At 34.4% G+C, this 15,544-nt stretch overlaps 1 protein-coding gene across 1 annotated transcript in view; it reads right to left on the bottom strand.

The window, feature by feature from the left end:
- Positions 1–15,544, bottom strand: part of SLC12A2 (solute carrier family 12 member 2) — a 107,668-nt gene that overhangs the window by 47,445 nt on the left and 44,679 nt on the right. The window contains exons 5-10 of the mRNA XM_047849887.1: positions 12,815–12,954; positions 10,982–11,092; positions 8,849–8,957; positions 6,192–6,319; positions 6,011–6,095; positions 2,926–3,077 (exon numbers count right to left, since the gene is read on the bottom strand). Coding sequence (XP_047705843.1) covers positions 2,926–3,077; positions 6,011–6,095; positions 6,192–6,319; positions 8,849–8,957; positions 10,982–11,092; positions 12,815–12,954 — 725 coding nt within the window. The remainder of the gene's footprint in view (positions 1–2,925; positions 3,078–6,010; positions 6,096–6,191; positions 6,320–8,848; positions 8,958–10,981; positions 11,093–12,814; positions 12,955–15,544) is intronic.

Here is a 15,544-nt window from a genome sequence, read left to right as displayed (position 1 = left end):
CCAGGATAAAAATAAACAGACTTGATTTCTGCTATATATACTTTTCAAATCCAAAACTGTGTGCCTGTCCATCATGACCCCAAAGTTAAGTGCAAAAACAGGAGATAAAGGAAGAAAAAAAGCAAAGTACAGAGAAAATGATACTTTGCTGGATTAAGGCAAAACAGACACAAGGATTACATATAACTATAACCTTTCATCTGTCAATTTTGAGGGAAAAATCACGTTTCCTCTTCTTCTATCACTTCTGAAGAGAGGTAAATAATGCTCCACACTTAGCATCTAGAAATGCTACCCTTCTAAAATTTGCTGAGTTTCCTATTTTCTAATTACATATTTACCCAATAACCTCTGCATTTCCCACCATTTTATGATAAAATATGAATAGCAAGGATAATGATAATGAATGTAAATAATGGTAACATCAGTGTTGTCCACAATACATGATGGAAAAAAGGTGACAAAAATAAAGGTCTTATCTCTAGTAAGAGAAAAAAAAAAAGTCAAGATTTTTCTATGGGGGAAATATATGTGTATGTGTTGATGATTTGAGGTTCAAGAAAATCTTCATGGAACTGGGTTTCCTTGATTAAAGGCATATTTGCACATATAAAAAGAAAAAAAAGTAGGTGCATTCCAAGCAGAATGAAGTGCCCAAAAAAAAAAAAAAAAAAGACTAGGAGAAGCATGTGTGCATGTATATATGCAAAAATATGCAACCACATGGGTTCAGTGTGGATAGAAGGCAGTGGGACATAAGACTGGTTATGAAGGGTTTTGACTGACAGTAAAAAGGCTCACACTTTATTTACTAAGCAATGGTGAGTCACTGGTTTCAGAAGACATTAAAATGTAGAAACACATTAAGAAACCTACGACTATATATGTAAAAATCAAAATTTAAGACAAAATGATCCAAGTCATTTTTCTTCCTGAAGTATGAAAAGACAAAGACATGCACAATGGCATTATCAAGTGTGGTTTTGGGTGGATTGCATCATCAAACTCCAACTTACATGCTTGTTACTTATGTTCTGTGTACCATTCTTCATTCTCTAAATGATGAGTTTACGCTTTTACAGGATTTTTTTGTTTCACTTTACAAAGCATTTTTAAAATTTTTGAAGATTTATTTAGTTGTATAAGCAAAGCAGCTTTACATAAACCAAGCTGCTCTTTGCTTTACTGAGTCCATACTAGACTTGATAAAGACAACAACACAGAAATCTGATTGGCATTTTCAGTCACTGGGCAGAGATCAACATTTGTGCCTTTCATACACAATATCAATGTCAGAACTGGCCTGGATCATTAGCTGGATATGAATACTTTCTTTCATGCCTACGACTATGCCTAGTCTTGTGACTAGAAAAAAACAAACTTCTATTATATAATTGGGTTCAATATTTCTAAACACTGAAAATGTAGACAATTGCTTGAAACCACAAAAAATAAAAATAACGCCTTTAAAATGTTACAACATTTTATTACAAAATTTCATTATTCTACATGAAATTTATACTGTCCTAAAATACAATCATCAATTATTGTTTATTATAATTACACTAAACTGTAAAAACACCAGGAAACAAAATTTTTAGTTTTTCCTTTGATTCAGTATAATCTTCTGTTTGTAAAAACCCATATATTTTACAAAAATTTCATTTTACCTTTAGAACTTTGTAGAGATAATAATAAAAGGAAGAAGAAATGATATCCTCCAAGTTCTGGACAAGTAGTGTTATCTTTTACACAGTTCATATGTTTTAAAAGGTCACAAACTTTCAAACATCCATTAAGAACTTAATTCTGGGGGTGCCTGGGTGGCTCAGTCAGTTAAGCATCTGACTCTTGATTTTGTCTCAGGTCACGATCTAAGAGTTCATGAGGTCAAGCCCCATGTCAGGCTCCTCACTCACAATGCAGAACCTTCTTGGGATTCTCTCTGCCCTTCCCCTGATCTCTCTGTCTCAAAAATAAGTAAGTAAACAACAACAACAAAAATTTAATTCTGTTGTTCAATGGTAGTTTAGCACACTAGGACTATACGGGCCTTATCTAACTAAATAACTCTACTGATACTCATCAGTGTTTTTTTAAAAGGGATTTTATATATAAAGCAATTATGTAGACACCTCTCATTAGAAAAACAAACTCATTTGAACAAATATGGATTTAAAAAACTCAAACTAACATGAAATACTTGCGCAAATCTAACAAAACACGTATAGGACTTGTATTCTGAAAACTACACAATGCTGATGGAGGAAACCAAAGACCTAAATAAATGGAGTAATAGACTGTGTTCATGGATTCTAACACTCAATAGAGTGAATATGTCATTCTCCCTAAATTGATATACAAGTTTAAAGCAGTTTGTAACAAAATCCCACCAAGACTTTTTTCAGATAAACATAAGATTACTCTAGAATTTTTATAGAAAAGCAAAAAGAACTAAGATAGCTAAAACCATTTTAAAAAAGGATAAAGTGGTAGATATCAATCTACTTGACTTTAAGACTTATTATGTAACTACTCTAGTCAAGAATGTATGGTACTAGTGGATGGATAGATGCAAACATCAATAGAACACAATACAGAACCTAGAAATAGACCCAAGAAATATCACCATGTGTGGGATGCTTGTTTTCTTAAACTATACACCATACATATGTACTATATATTGTACCCTAATATAGAAGTGTTACCCTTGGGAGCCCTTTTGCTCTTGAAGAGCTTCAGATTTTACCCTTTCAAAATTTTTCTATTTGCCCAATTAGTTATCTACAGACTTTTCCAACAGATATCTGGGTAGAAAATAACAATAGCCCTCCCTTCTAAGTTAGTGCTGGAATCTCAATGCCCAAATTTGATAGCAGTCTAACCTCTACATAAATGTCTGTATAATATGAATATGATGCTCACCTGGAAATTGTTCATTAGGCCATAGGAACAAGGGCTGGTTTCACAAGATGAAAAGTCGAAGTTTAATTTGCAGGCTGCAGAAGTACAGTTTGTTAGCTCTGTTACAATAGTGTCATTAACATTCCCAGTGGCATCTCGAACAACACAAGAACCTGAAGTGCAAGGTAAAATAATAACAAGTAAGATAGCTCAAATTTATATTCATTTCAAAATTACATATATCCATAAAGCAAATTATGGTAATGAATATATACTTGTTAAAAGTACTGACATTTTCACCATTTACTTTCATAGCATTTATAGTTTACAAAGATTTACCTGTAATAGAATTTAAAAAGCATCATGATCCCCAATATTTTAATAAATCAAAACATTATTAAAAACTAGTATTTTACAAATACACGATTAAAAACCCTGCACATATGGTTGTGGAAAATGATAAGCAAAACCATTTCTAGGTCTATTTGGTAAGATGTCCTTAAGCAAATATAAACACGTTGTGTTGAAAGAGTTACAAATGGAAGAAATGTTTTCCTGCTCCAAGTATTTTATATTTGAAACATGCCAAAGATCAGATTTCAGGTAATATCAAACTTCTGTGAAGGAAAGCAATTTGAGTATCAATGAATTATAATTCTGTTTAAACCTCTGGCTCAAGTAAGTCTACCCTGATATTAAGAAAATACATGATTATTGGAGAATTGATTAAAATTAACTGTGGGGCAGAATGAACGGGTATAGGTGAAACAAGATTAACCACAGATTGTTAATTCTTGGTAATTTCATTGAAACTGGGTGATAGTTCATTAGAAAAAGCTCTCTACTCTTGTGCAAAATTGAAAACTTCTATAATACGACATTTAAAAAACTTTATTGATAAAAAAGCATTTCATTATTTGGAACAACATATGATATGTAACTATTGGCAATTACCATTCCTTAGACTTCATATATTTTTACTTTTGAAGCACTTTAGCACTCCTGTCTCATCACATATGAGGTAAAAATAATAAACAGTGTAGCCTAAAGTGAAAAACAAACCGAAACTTAAGTTTGAAAGGAAGAACATTTTAATGATTAGACAGCCTACATCAAGTCCTTTTTGTCCTCAATTTCTTCATCTAACTCTCAGAATAGTGTTTGCAAAACCATGTTTCCTTAAAGGTGCTTGTGAAACCATTTGGGTGAGGGGAGAAAAGAAGCCTGTCTACCCTTTATAAAGCATGTATGCTTTTAAGTGTTTCATATTCTCATGTTCTACATGGAAGTGATTGGGTGAAAAAAAGGTTCCATTACTTTGAACTAGTTACACAACCACTGATGTAGGCTGGTCAGGGAGAACAGACACTCCACGGGCTAATGTGGACAGAATGAAAGGAGTATGATGGCCAACAGCGTTAGGGGGTAACATACAAATAGAAACCATTTATTTGCTGTAACTATTTTCCAGTTTGAAACATAACCAGTTATATAAACCTTTCTTTAAATTAAAACTAAATTTTCTTGTGCCAAGAACTTTTAGGGGAACACAAAAATATTTTGCTAAGCTTATATATATAATTGATTTGTTTTTTCTAAATGAATTTCAGAGATTTGCGCATATACAGACTTGGAAAAATAAATGAAATCCAACTCTTTTACTAAATGTGAATTTAGCCCACCATGATAGCATTATTAGCATTTCCAATTCTTGTTTAGTGAAGTTTCAAAATTACATTTAGGCAAATTAACAGGAGAGTTTATAAAAAGAGTTTTGTCATTACTTCACAACATATCACCAAATATGGGACAAAATACAATTTTCTTGGAGTGAGCAGGTGGCTCAGTCGGTTGAGTGCCCAACTTCGGCTCATGTCATCATCTCATGGCTCATGGGAATGTCATGATCTCATGGTTTGTGGGAACAAACCCCAGATCAGGCTTTGCATTAACAGCGCAGGGACTGCTTCAGATTCCCTGCCTCCGTCTCTCACTGCCCCTCCCCTACTCATGTTCTCTCAAAAATAAATACACATTTAAAAAAATTTTCTTACCGAAATACTATGAAAACGTTACACTGTGTGGTCTATGATTTTGGAGTTTGATTCTTCAGACTGGTATTAAACTAAGCCTTTATTCTTATAATATACTTCAGAGATTTAACTGGAAAACTTGAGTCTAGACATTAAAACAAGGCTTACAATTCAAGAATATATGTGTTCTGGGTAAAGTATATAATTTCACCAAAGTGTAGTAAACGCAATACAATTTATCTATAGTTACTACATGTAAATTACAGGCAAATCAATATTTACCTTTTTTTCTGGATTAGTATGTTTTAAAGAACCTACTTTACTAACATTCTTTAAAGAATTCATTATAAAACAAAACAAAATCTCTCTTTGCCAAGAAAACACTTCTTGAAATCAAGTGTCAGTTATCCTTGGTAAGGAAATCTCTAAACTTTCAGTCTTGTGCAAAACAGTGATTTAGAGACTGGTTGACCACTTAAGTCCTTTCAAGTTCTAAAATGCCATGATTTCATGAATGTAATAAAAGATTTAAAACCATTTTCATTCAATTTAGTAAGACTTCAGTAACACTTTTCATTTGATGTACTATGTCCTGTTTACCAGAATCATTTTTTTAGGACAGAAAATGCCAAATGTTGTTTAAATGTCTTGAAACAATCTTCATACGTAGTAAGATTAACATGCAAATATAAAATAATGACCATAAGCAAAAATATTAAAAATTTTATAAAGATCACAAAGTAAAATTCTTACTTCTACACCATTGTATTACATTTTCTATAAACTGTAGCTCAGTGAAATTTAAGTTTGCAAATAAGACTACATAATTTTCTAATTTACTTTAATAAAAATCTTAGAGGAAAAAACAATAGAGCATCTGGTAGTTTAGCTAATGCCTATAAAACCATTACCAGTTTATTTAAAACTCTTTCTGAATTAAAATATGCAACTCTAAACCTTCTTACTGAAATACTTCTTAATTTAAAAGTTAGAAATATAAATGTCATGGAAATACTTAAAGTGTGTACATCATGAAATTTCTGAAACACATAAAAAACTATATGGTTATTTACCTACGGATACTGCAATTCCTATGTAAACCACTGTAGTAATTAAAATGGCTAAGAGTGTTCCTTTGGGTATGGCTGACTGAGGATCCTAGAAGGCAAGAAAAAAAATTTAAGTCCACCTTTAAAAATAATATACATCTACGGTTTTTTATACAGAAGTGATCCAGTACCTTGTAATACTTACCGCAAGATCACCTGAGATATTTGCTCCGGCAAGAATCCCAGTTGCGGCAGGGAAAAAGATGGCAAATACAGAAAAGAAAGTCTCTTCCTCCCGAAAATCCGGTCCAAAGTTCTCATTAAATATTTCAGCTATGGAGAACAAAATGTCTTTGGCAATTAATGGAAAGCAGATTGCACCGTTATAATTTAGGTCAAGTCTGAGCGATACATATGCACGATCCCTCGCTTTTTTTCAGTTCAAGTCACTGGTAAATTCTTGAATACCTCCTAGGTGAAGTCTGGCATTCCTCTTTTCTTATATGAGGGAACAGTTTACAATCAAAATGATGATTTGACTTCGGTCATGCCTACTAGTCCATATACCTTACTAATTATGTTTCAAGCACCTCTACCTTGATTGGTATCACTAGTCCAGATGTCAATCAAAGCATGGATAAACTTCTTAATGTCTGGAGTCAGTCAAGGAAACAAGAAAGGAGGTAGAAAAACATCATACTAACATGGAACCATTTTTTTTCTTACATCTAACCTACATACTATCTGTATAGCTTTCTCTACTTCCTAGTGCTGACCTGTTTATGCTTCGATGCTGAATTATTCATCAGGCTTCCACAGAATTTTAGCTAAAGCAAACTAGGTAAACTCCCTTTCCATTGTAACAATAATTAAAGCTTTAACTAGTCCTACTGTTTTCATCTATTATGATGGGCCTTGACAATGAAATAACCCACTAACTGTCATTTAACCATCCACCCATCCACCAGTATCTGAGGGTGTGCCATATGCCAGGTCCTCTGCTAGAGCCATCTGGTAGCTCGCTACCTTAGTAAGATGAATGGCAAGACAGCAAAGCAGTATCAGTCACCAAGAAAAAAAGTCACATTCCAAAATTTATTTAGATTTATGTACTTCAGACTGAGATAAATCTAGATATGCTACTTATACAATATTTATTACTATACTAGATAGCTATGCAATACTTTTGTAAAGTTGCCAAGGATCTGAAACACAAGGAAATGAAAAACGTGGCAGTTATTTGTAGCTATTCTGAAGTCAACCTAAGTCACAAAGAGAAAATATATAATTACTAGGAATATTTTTAGAAGTAATCATCCACTCTAATTTTTAACACTTCTTTTAGAAATAAAGTTGCAAAAAGAAATGCTCAAAAAATTTTTTTTATCCTAAAAAAACACTTAAGTAAAAAATCACTTGTAATTAAAATAAATGTCACAATTTATGAGAGCATAAAATAAAGAAAAGGAACTACCTAAGTAATGCTACTGAACTTCACTTCTGGCATGCGTAGTAGACACCTGTCCTCCCAATGGAGAAGATAAAGAATTAAAAAATTTTTTTTTTTCTTTATTTTTGGGACAGAGAGAAACAGAGCATGAACGGGGGAGGGGCAGAGAGAGAGGGAGACACAGCATCGGAAACAGGCTCCAGGCTCCGAGCCATCAGCCCAGAGCCTGACGCGGGGCTCGAACTCACGGACCGCGAGATCGTGACCTGGCTGAAGTCGGACGCTTCACCGACTGCGCCACCCGGGCGCCCCAAGATAAAGAATTTAAAGCCCAGCTTAGAATCAGGCATGAATACCACTCATAAAAACATATTATCACACTATCAACCCAGGACCAGAAGGCACAAATAATGGGTTGTGAAAAATGAAAAAGCATCACTGGCTCAGGTAAAATCCTTGGAACAATTCCTATCAGAAAACCACCCAGGCCAACTAAGTCAGTGTCTGATATAAGCCAAACCAGTGCTACTCACAAATGTTCTAAGGTCTGTATGTTATCAGTGAGTTTACACCAGGGTGTAGACCAACTAGGGGTCTAGGTTGCACAATTTGGGTCAGCTGATTTTTGTTCCCAGTAAGACTTCGTGAAGGAAGAAATGCATTGATGTACATTCTATATCTTTTCACAGATCTGTGTGAGCAGCAATTCTGCAGAAAGAAGCTACGTCTCTTCCTCTAGGGCTGCGAAACCAGGAATTTTGATGAACTGAAGACAAGTCTATTTATTACCCTAAGTGGTGAGCCTCTATGACGCTGACGCAACAATTGTTTCCTGCTCCATTTTACCCTGTGGAGACAGGATGGATGGGTTGATCCAGTAGGTGGGGAGTTGGGGTGGAGGGGGCAGTACAGAGAGACACTTTGGGGAATAACAAATGACAATTTCATCAATCAGATGCAGAATGAAAAGGGTTACAGAGGTGAAAACCGTGGAAAAGTCTCACAAATTCTAAAGACGACTGTAGAAAAACTCAAGTTGCAATTACACCAAGAAATGAATGTTTCTTTCACAGGTTTAGGCACTTTGGGTTGTGAAGAATGAAAAAGCCATGTGAAAACACAAGTTACCACTTCAGTTACAAACTCCCTAAATTATAAAGAACAAAAGCACCTTTCCTCAGTAGCACTGATTTTTCTACATTCTATTACCTTTTGTTGCTAATAATGAAAAACCAAAGGGTTAAATAAAACTGGTATTTTACTCTGTAATATACATAAAGGAGACAATACTAAATTGGAGTAACTATACTAAAATCAATTCTATTACAAAGAACCTAAAATATACTCATCTTGTTTACTAACGGAATGTTATAATAAGCACCTTTAAAATTTTTTTTTTTTTTTTTACTTACATTTATAACCAAAGAAACCTTTGGGCTTCTTGCTGTCCAATGGGATGAATGTTCCTATGACGAAATCAGCAATAGCAAGAAGTAGAATCACCAAAAGAACAATCTGAGCCTAGAAATTTCAAATATTAAAAATCAAAATCAAATCTCTCATGTCTATACACTGATTCACTTTCACTACCATATAACTTGCATGAGGGAAAGGATTTCTGTCTTGTTTTCCCAGAGCCTCAAACAGTACTAAGCACAAAGCAAGTGCTCAAAAAATAATTTTTATTTTTAATTTTTTTAAACGTTTATTTTTGAGACAGTGTGAGAGTGTGTGCAGGAGAGGGGCAGGGAGAGGAGACACAGAATCCGAAGCAGGCTCCAGGCTGTCAGCACAGAGCCCAACATGGGACTCGAACTCACAAACTGTGAGACCATGACCTGAGCTGAAGTCAGACACTTAACCAAATGGGCCACCCAGGCGCCCCTCAATAAACTTTTATTAAATGAAAAATCTTTGAATAACTATCCAAAAATGTTCAATATGCTCGGAAGAAAATGGATAGCAAACGTAGAACCAACCCATGTATTTCTGAAATTAAAGATGTGCATGCCCTCCAGTAAATCATAAAGCACTATAAATTCCACAATCTGTAGGCTTTTCATCCTTTGTGGTTATTTATTGCCCCCTCCACCTTAAGTACAATGTTGACGTGGGGAACACATCTGTTACAAACACAAGTTTTACACCAAGTTCAAAGACAATGCTGAATGTGTGACACCTGTAGGAAAAGACGAAGAAAAAGTACAGAAAGAAGACAATATCCAGGAGGAGGATCTAAGTAGCAATGGGTCTGGGGGAACAATCTATGAGAGCAACCCCTCCTCCTGCACTCTTTTTGTTTTGTTTTTGTGAGGTGTAACTGACGTGTAACAACGTTTTAGTTTCCTGGGTACCATGCAATGATTCAGTCTTTATATACATAAATTGTGAAATGACCAGAATAAGTCTAGTTAATATCCTTGACCAGAGTTAAAAATTTGTCTTTTCCTGTGATGAGAACTTTTAAGATATATTCTCTTAAAAAAGCAACTTTCAAATATGCAGTAGAGTTAACTATAGTCACCATGCAGTACAAGACATCCCTATGACATTTATTTTAGAACTGCAATTTTATACATTTGACTCTGTTTACTATTTTGCCCCCTACCCTCACCTTTCCTCCTCCAATCTTAACCTCCCAATAAAGTGGAGCAGATACTCCAGAAAACCTGTGTCATCTGTGGTAAGAAAAACTGCTTGAATGAGAATCATGTCCCAGGTAGTATGAAATTCTATTATTTTCAGTAAAGTCAACTGGTTAAATGTGTAAGTAAATGATTTAATTTTATACTAATGATTTAAGAAAATAACCCTTATTCTTTACAGTTTTCCTAATTTTTGATCTGGTAAACATTATCATGGCTCATATATAGCACAGATGTGTGATCTTACATGACTTAAAAAAGGAAACAAGAAGAAACCTAAAAGGACTTAGAGATCCTCAGCAGCATCTGTGTGGATGTGCATCAGTCAGGAAAATAGAGTTGTGCTGAGGAATATTTTCTCAAAGGTACAGAAATAATTCCAGATGCCCTGCCTACATGTTAACATGTGACTTCACCAATTCTTCCCAGTAACAGTGCCCCTGGCTTAGGTAGTTGGGATTTCTGAGAGTTCAATTGCAAGGAACAAGATTAACTTTTCTGATCTCTATGGGCACTAGTTTGAAGTTTATTGCCCCTGTGTTAATTTTCGAAGTTGAACTTTTAAATAAATTACAAAGCCAAGAGTTTAATTTGGGCTCCTAACATACTGACCAGAGTGATTCTAAAGAATGTAAATTAAGATTAGGGGAAGGGATGGAAGGTAGGAAGTCAAAAGTTAGAAAGTACTGGGTTTAAGTGGATGCTGAAATGACTGTTATCTCCAAATATTCCTTACCTTGTCAGATAGAAGATAACCTGATACATAAATTTCTCTGAAAATGGCCACTTAAGGAATCTTCAAAATCTAAGTATATTACCACACTTAACAGTGGTCCCTAATAAGTTCTAAAAGTTGACATAATAAATATGTACAGATATTCCAATGATGTCATTGCTTACTTTTGCTTCCCACTCCATTCCAGCTACCGAGATACCTAGAAGGATCACCACTGTAATGGCTCCAATAATTCGGATATCATTGATTTCATCTATCATAAGTATGGAATGTTCCTAGAAGAAGAGAATTATAAATGTAATGAACAATATTAGTTACTGAAGTAAACTATTTAATTCTTTTTTGAAACATTTCAGAGACATGACAACACCTTACATGAAAAAGTTAGATAAATGACTATGGAATGAATAGGGAGGCCTAAGGAAAAGGAATAAATAACTATGTACTATTGAGGTATCATACAATTATCTCAAGATATCAAAAATATGATCAAATTAATAATGCTGTATTTAATACAGATTCCATAAATCAAAAATGAAATTGGTAACAAGCAAATAAAAATCATAGTATGTCAAAGCAGTACCAACAGGATTTTTTCAAGAAATATATTTTGTATTCACTGTGATTAGCCAAGTCATGCTTTTGAAAATGGTCTTTTATACTGTCTAAGAAATGAATACATTTTTGGCCAAAATCACACTCTTTCCACTCTACAAGTAAAAATGTTTGTGGTTTAATTTCAATGACATTAAAAACATGCTAACAAATTAAATAATGTAAAAACAGGAATTCATAATAGTTACATTGCTTGCTTTCTTATAGCCCTTGCTTTTCTCCATCCCTTTGGCCTATACAAAGAAGGTCAATGCCAATGTAAGTCTCAGTCCTCCTCAGATTTTACACTTCCTACTGTACTGCATAGAGTTACAGCCTAACCTAACATGAACAACTACAGGTATCTCTCAAGGTTCTTCTCATTTAAATATGCCAAATCCTATTTCGCTTGGACTGCTTTAACTACACACATCCCAATGCCTTTTTTAAACAAATGTTCTCCTAAACTCCAGAGCAGTATTATCAACTACTTCCTGGCCAGCTCTACTGGGATGTAACTCAGGTTCCTCAAATTAGACATCCCAAATTAAACTGCCTTGTGTTGCTATTTCGAAGTGAAGGCCATTATCCTCCATTTGAATCACCAACTGAGAAATCTGTATATAAACCTGAAAATCCTTTCTCTTTCTCTAATTTCCCATAAGCCCAATAATCATCAAGTCCACTCATTCAACATTTAAAAAAATCTTTCCAGTTCACTACACTTCTCCAGCCTCACTGGTCACTGTTTGAACGTATGCCAGCATCCCTCTCCCAGGATAGCTACAATCTTCTAAATGGTCTCCCTCTCCACCTGTGATCCCTCAGATCCATTCTCTACTCGAGGGCCAGGGGTTTCTTTAGGCACCAATCTGATCACATCCCAGCCCCTAACTCTGATCAAGATTAAGACCACAATTTAACAGCAAACAATACCTTTCCTGATTTGACCCTTTTTTTCCTCTCTTTAGTTTTAAATCTTTGTGCTCTAGTCATAAAGAAATATTTACAGGGTTTTTGTTTTGTTTTGTTTTTTCAACAAACCATACTCTTCCAGGCCTTTGTTTCCTTTTCTTCCCTATTCCCTTCATACGATGCCCCATTCCTCTGACCTGCCTGCTAACACCTAGACTCCCATCCCTGGAAAACTCTTCCTTACACTCCTGTGCTACCCCCTTTCCTGGACATAGGTTAAGTGATTACCCTTTGTGTTGCCAAGGTCTCCTACAACTACCCACTTGTGACATCGTATCGTCATTATTTTCTTTGTCTATCTTCCACACTAAACTTCTTGAAGGACGTATTTTGCGTCCATGACAGCTTTCCTAGCATCTAACATGGGGAGTGGTACATAACCCCCTCAATAAACATTTGGGAAACCAACATCTAAAAGGGGAAATTACCTTAAGCAGCTCCACCACAGTTTCTGCAAATCCAACCACATACATAGCAACTGCAACAGCATTGGCAAAAGCGAAGATGAGGCCAATTGCGCCACCAAATTCTGGCCCTAGACTTCTAGATATTAAATAATACGCTCCTCCTAAAAGAAAGAACAAAAAAAGTAGTAAAGTTAGGATTTTAAATGTCAAACAATCCTTTTAATTTCACAAGAATTCAGAAAGCACATGCCTCCCGTAAGCACAGCAGTTAAATTAACGAGCAAGTGGGTGAGCATATTTTCAGGAAGAAACAAAAGAATTCTTAACAACCCACTTCATTCATTAACAGTTCTCAACATCCAGAGAATTCTGCCTGTATCAAATATAAAATCATCCAGCTATTTAAAACCTTAATTTCTCTTCTAAAGCTTAGACTAAAACGGGCAACAGCCTTCTGCTCAGATTCACAGATACCAAGATCATCTCCCGATGGTTTTCTAAGTAGTGCTTTTAATGTTAATGTAACTTTCAAAATCACAGTTGAGATTATTTCAGTTACTTAAATTAATATGGGAATTTGTTGGTAATGTGAATATTAAGACTAACCAAACTTCATAAGAAAATTTCACAAGAAACTGCAAAGAAGCATATGGTGGTCTCCTAAATAGATAGTTTATATTTTAATAAATCCAGCCTAAATGCAATAGTCAACAAGGACATTAAATGAACTATCATGAATCAAGTGTTTTTCTAACCTAAATATTAACCAGTATTATGATTGAGTCAATCTAATGCTTAGCTCTAAGAATTCTTCTAAAATTCTAATTTATTTATGGCCTCTAGGTAATTATCAAACTTAGTTTTAATAATAATGAAGTTACATGAAGTTATATACATTTTCTCTTAGATACTAATGAACTGTTTAGTTCGTAAGACCATATAATGAAATGTCTTTTAATAGTTGAACATTTCTCCTATTCTTCTAGTATAATGAAGACAAATACAAAAAAAAATCCTAAAGTTTAATAAAGTACTAAATACACAAACTTCATTTTGGACATACCTATAATAGGTCTTATAGTTAATTCTATCAATTCTCTCAAAAAAAATATTCTACACTTTAAATCCATCCACCCCAAACTTCCTTAGTTACTTATTTTACCAATTAATCATTTTCACCACCTTGGAAATCTTGGGAAAAAAAACAACAACAACCTAATCCTATGTATTGATTGGTCTTATGTATTTTTTTTAACTCATGTTTATTTTTTATTTTAAAATGTTTATTTTTGAGAGAGACAGAGAGCAAGCAGGGGAGGGGTAGAGAGAGACGGAGACACAGAATCTGAAGCAGGCTCCAAGCTCTGAGCTGTTAGCACAGAGCCCGACATGGGGCTCGAACCCGTGAACTGTGAAATCATGACCTGAGCCAAAGTTGTATGCTTACCCGACTGAGCCACCCAGGTGCTCCTGGTTTTATGGTTTTTAATCAGATGAAATTACTTAAAAATCTCCCAGAAATATTTTTGAATACTAAAAAGTTCTAATGGACTTATATAAGGACAGTTTTTTATATCAAATAAAGATCTTAGTGTAAGACTAAATCATAATCTAATTAATCACAGGAAAATTCCTAGAATACTCTAATTATCAAGCCTATATTTAACATATGTTCTCAAAATTGATTTAAACTATTTTTGTTTAATGCCAATACCAACAATGAATTACATATTATTTATCCTGATTTCATAAATGAGAAAATTAAGTCACCATGAAAGGTTAACTGAAATCAACAATGACTCATGGGTTTCAACAGCTGACAATATAAATTTTAAAATGAGAAACATAACCAACAGGACCTGTAAAAGCAAAGAATTCATCCATCATATGCTTTATAGTTATGATTTCAAGTCTTTCTATTACAAAGAAGAAAAAATATGTATCTTCAGGTGCATTCAATATGCGGGAACAATGAGAGGGGGAAATTCACCTCAGGAATGATGAATAAAGGTAGGCAAATTCTGACATTCCAGAACTGTATTTTATCTTTTACAAATTAAGATGTGTAAACCTTAAAGTTTCATACCGGTTTTGTTAATTTTTAAAAGATTTGTATTTTTTCCAAGAATATAAGAAGAGCAAATGGATAATAGAAAACAAAAAAGCAGCTGCTGTTCTCCTTACACTTTTACTCCTGATGTAAATGTTCTCTGCCCCGTTTCTTTCACTTCCACTCTTGCTTCCTAGAGGAAACCAGTTTTAAAAGCTGTTTTCCTTTTTTTTTGTTTTCATTAGCATCAAAAGATAGTATTAAAGACCTACTACTCTCAGCCTGGTATTTTACTAATTGGCATAAAGTACGTATTTATCTTCAATTTAAATTTGCTTTGTTAAAAATTACACATTCTGGGGTGCCTGGGCGGCTCAATAGGTTGAGTCTCCAACTCCTTATTGTGGCTCAGGTCATAGTCTCACAGTCATGAGATTGAGCTGTATGCGGGGCTCCATTCTAAGTATGGAGCCTGCTTAAGATTCTCCTTCTGTCTCCCTCTGCCTCTCCCCCCCTCGCACTCTTTCAAGAAAAAAAAAAAAAAAAAAAAGAGAGAGATTCAAAAAACTATATAATTTGTGATAGTAATAGAATAATGGAAGAAAACCATATAACCATTTCAGAAGATGTAGGAAATACATGGCAAAATTCAATATCCAACCATGAACAAATATTCTCAGCAATTTAGAAATAGAACTTCC

This window comes from Prionailurus viverrinus, chromosome A1, assembly GCF_022837055.1.
Source record: "Prionailurus viverrinus isolate Anna chromosome A1, UM_Priviv_1.0, whole genome shotgun sequence".
In the NCBI taxonomy this organism is placed as follows: domain Eukaryota; kingdom Metazoa; phylum Chordata; class Mammalia; order Carnivora; family Felidae; genus Prionailurus; species Prionailurus viverrinus.
Note: the sequence above shows the minus strand (reverse complement) of the source record. Positions and strands in the feature narration are given on the sequence as shown.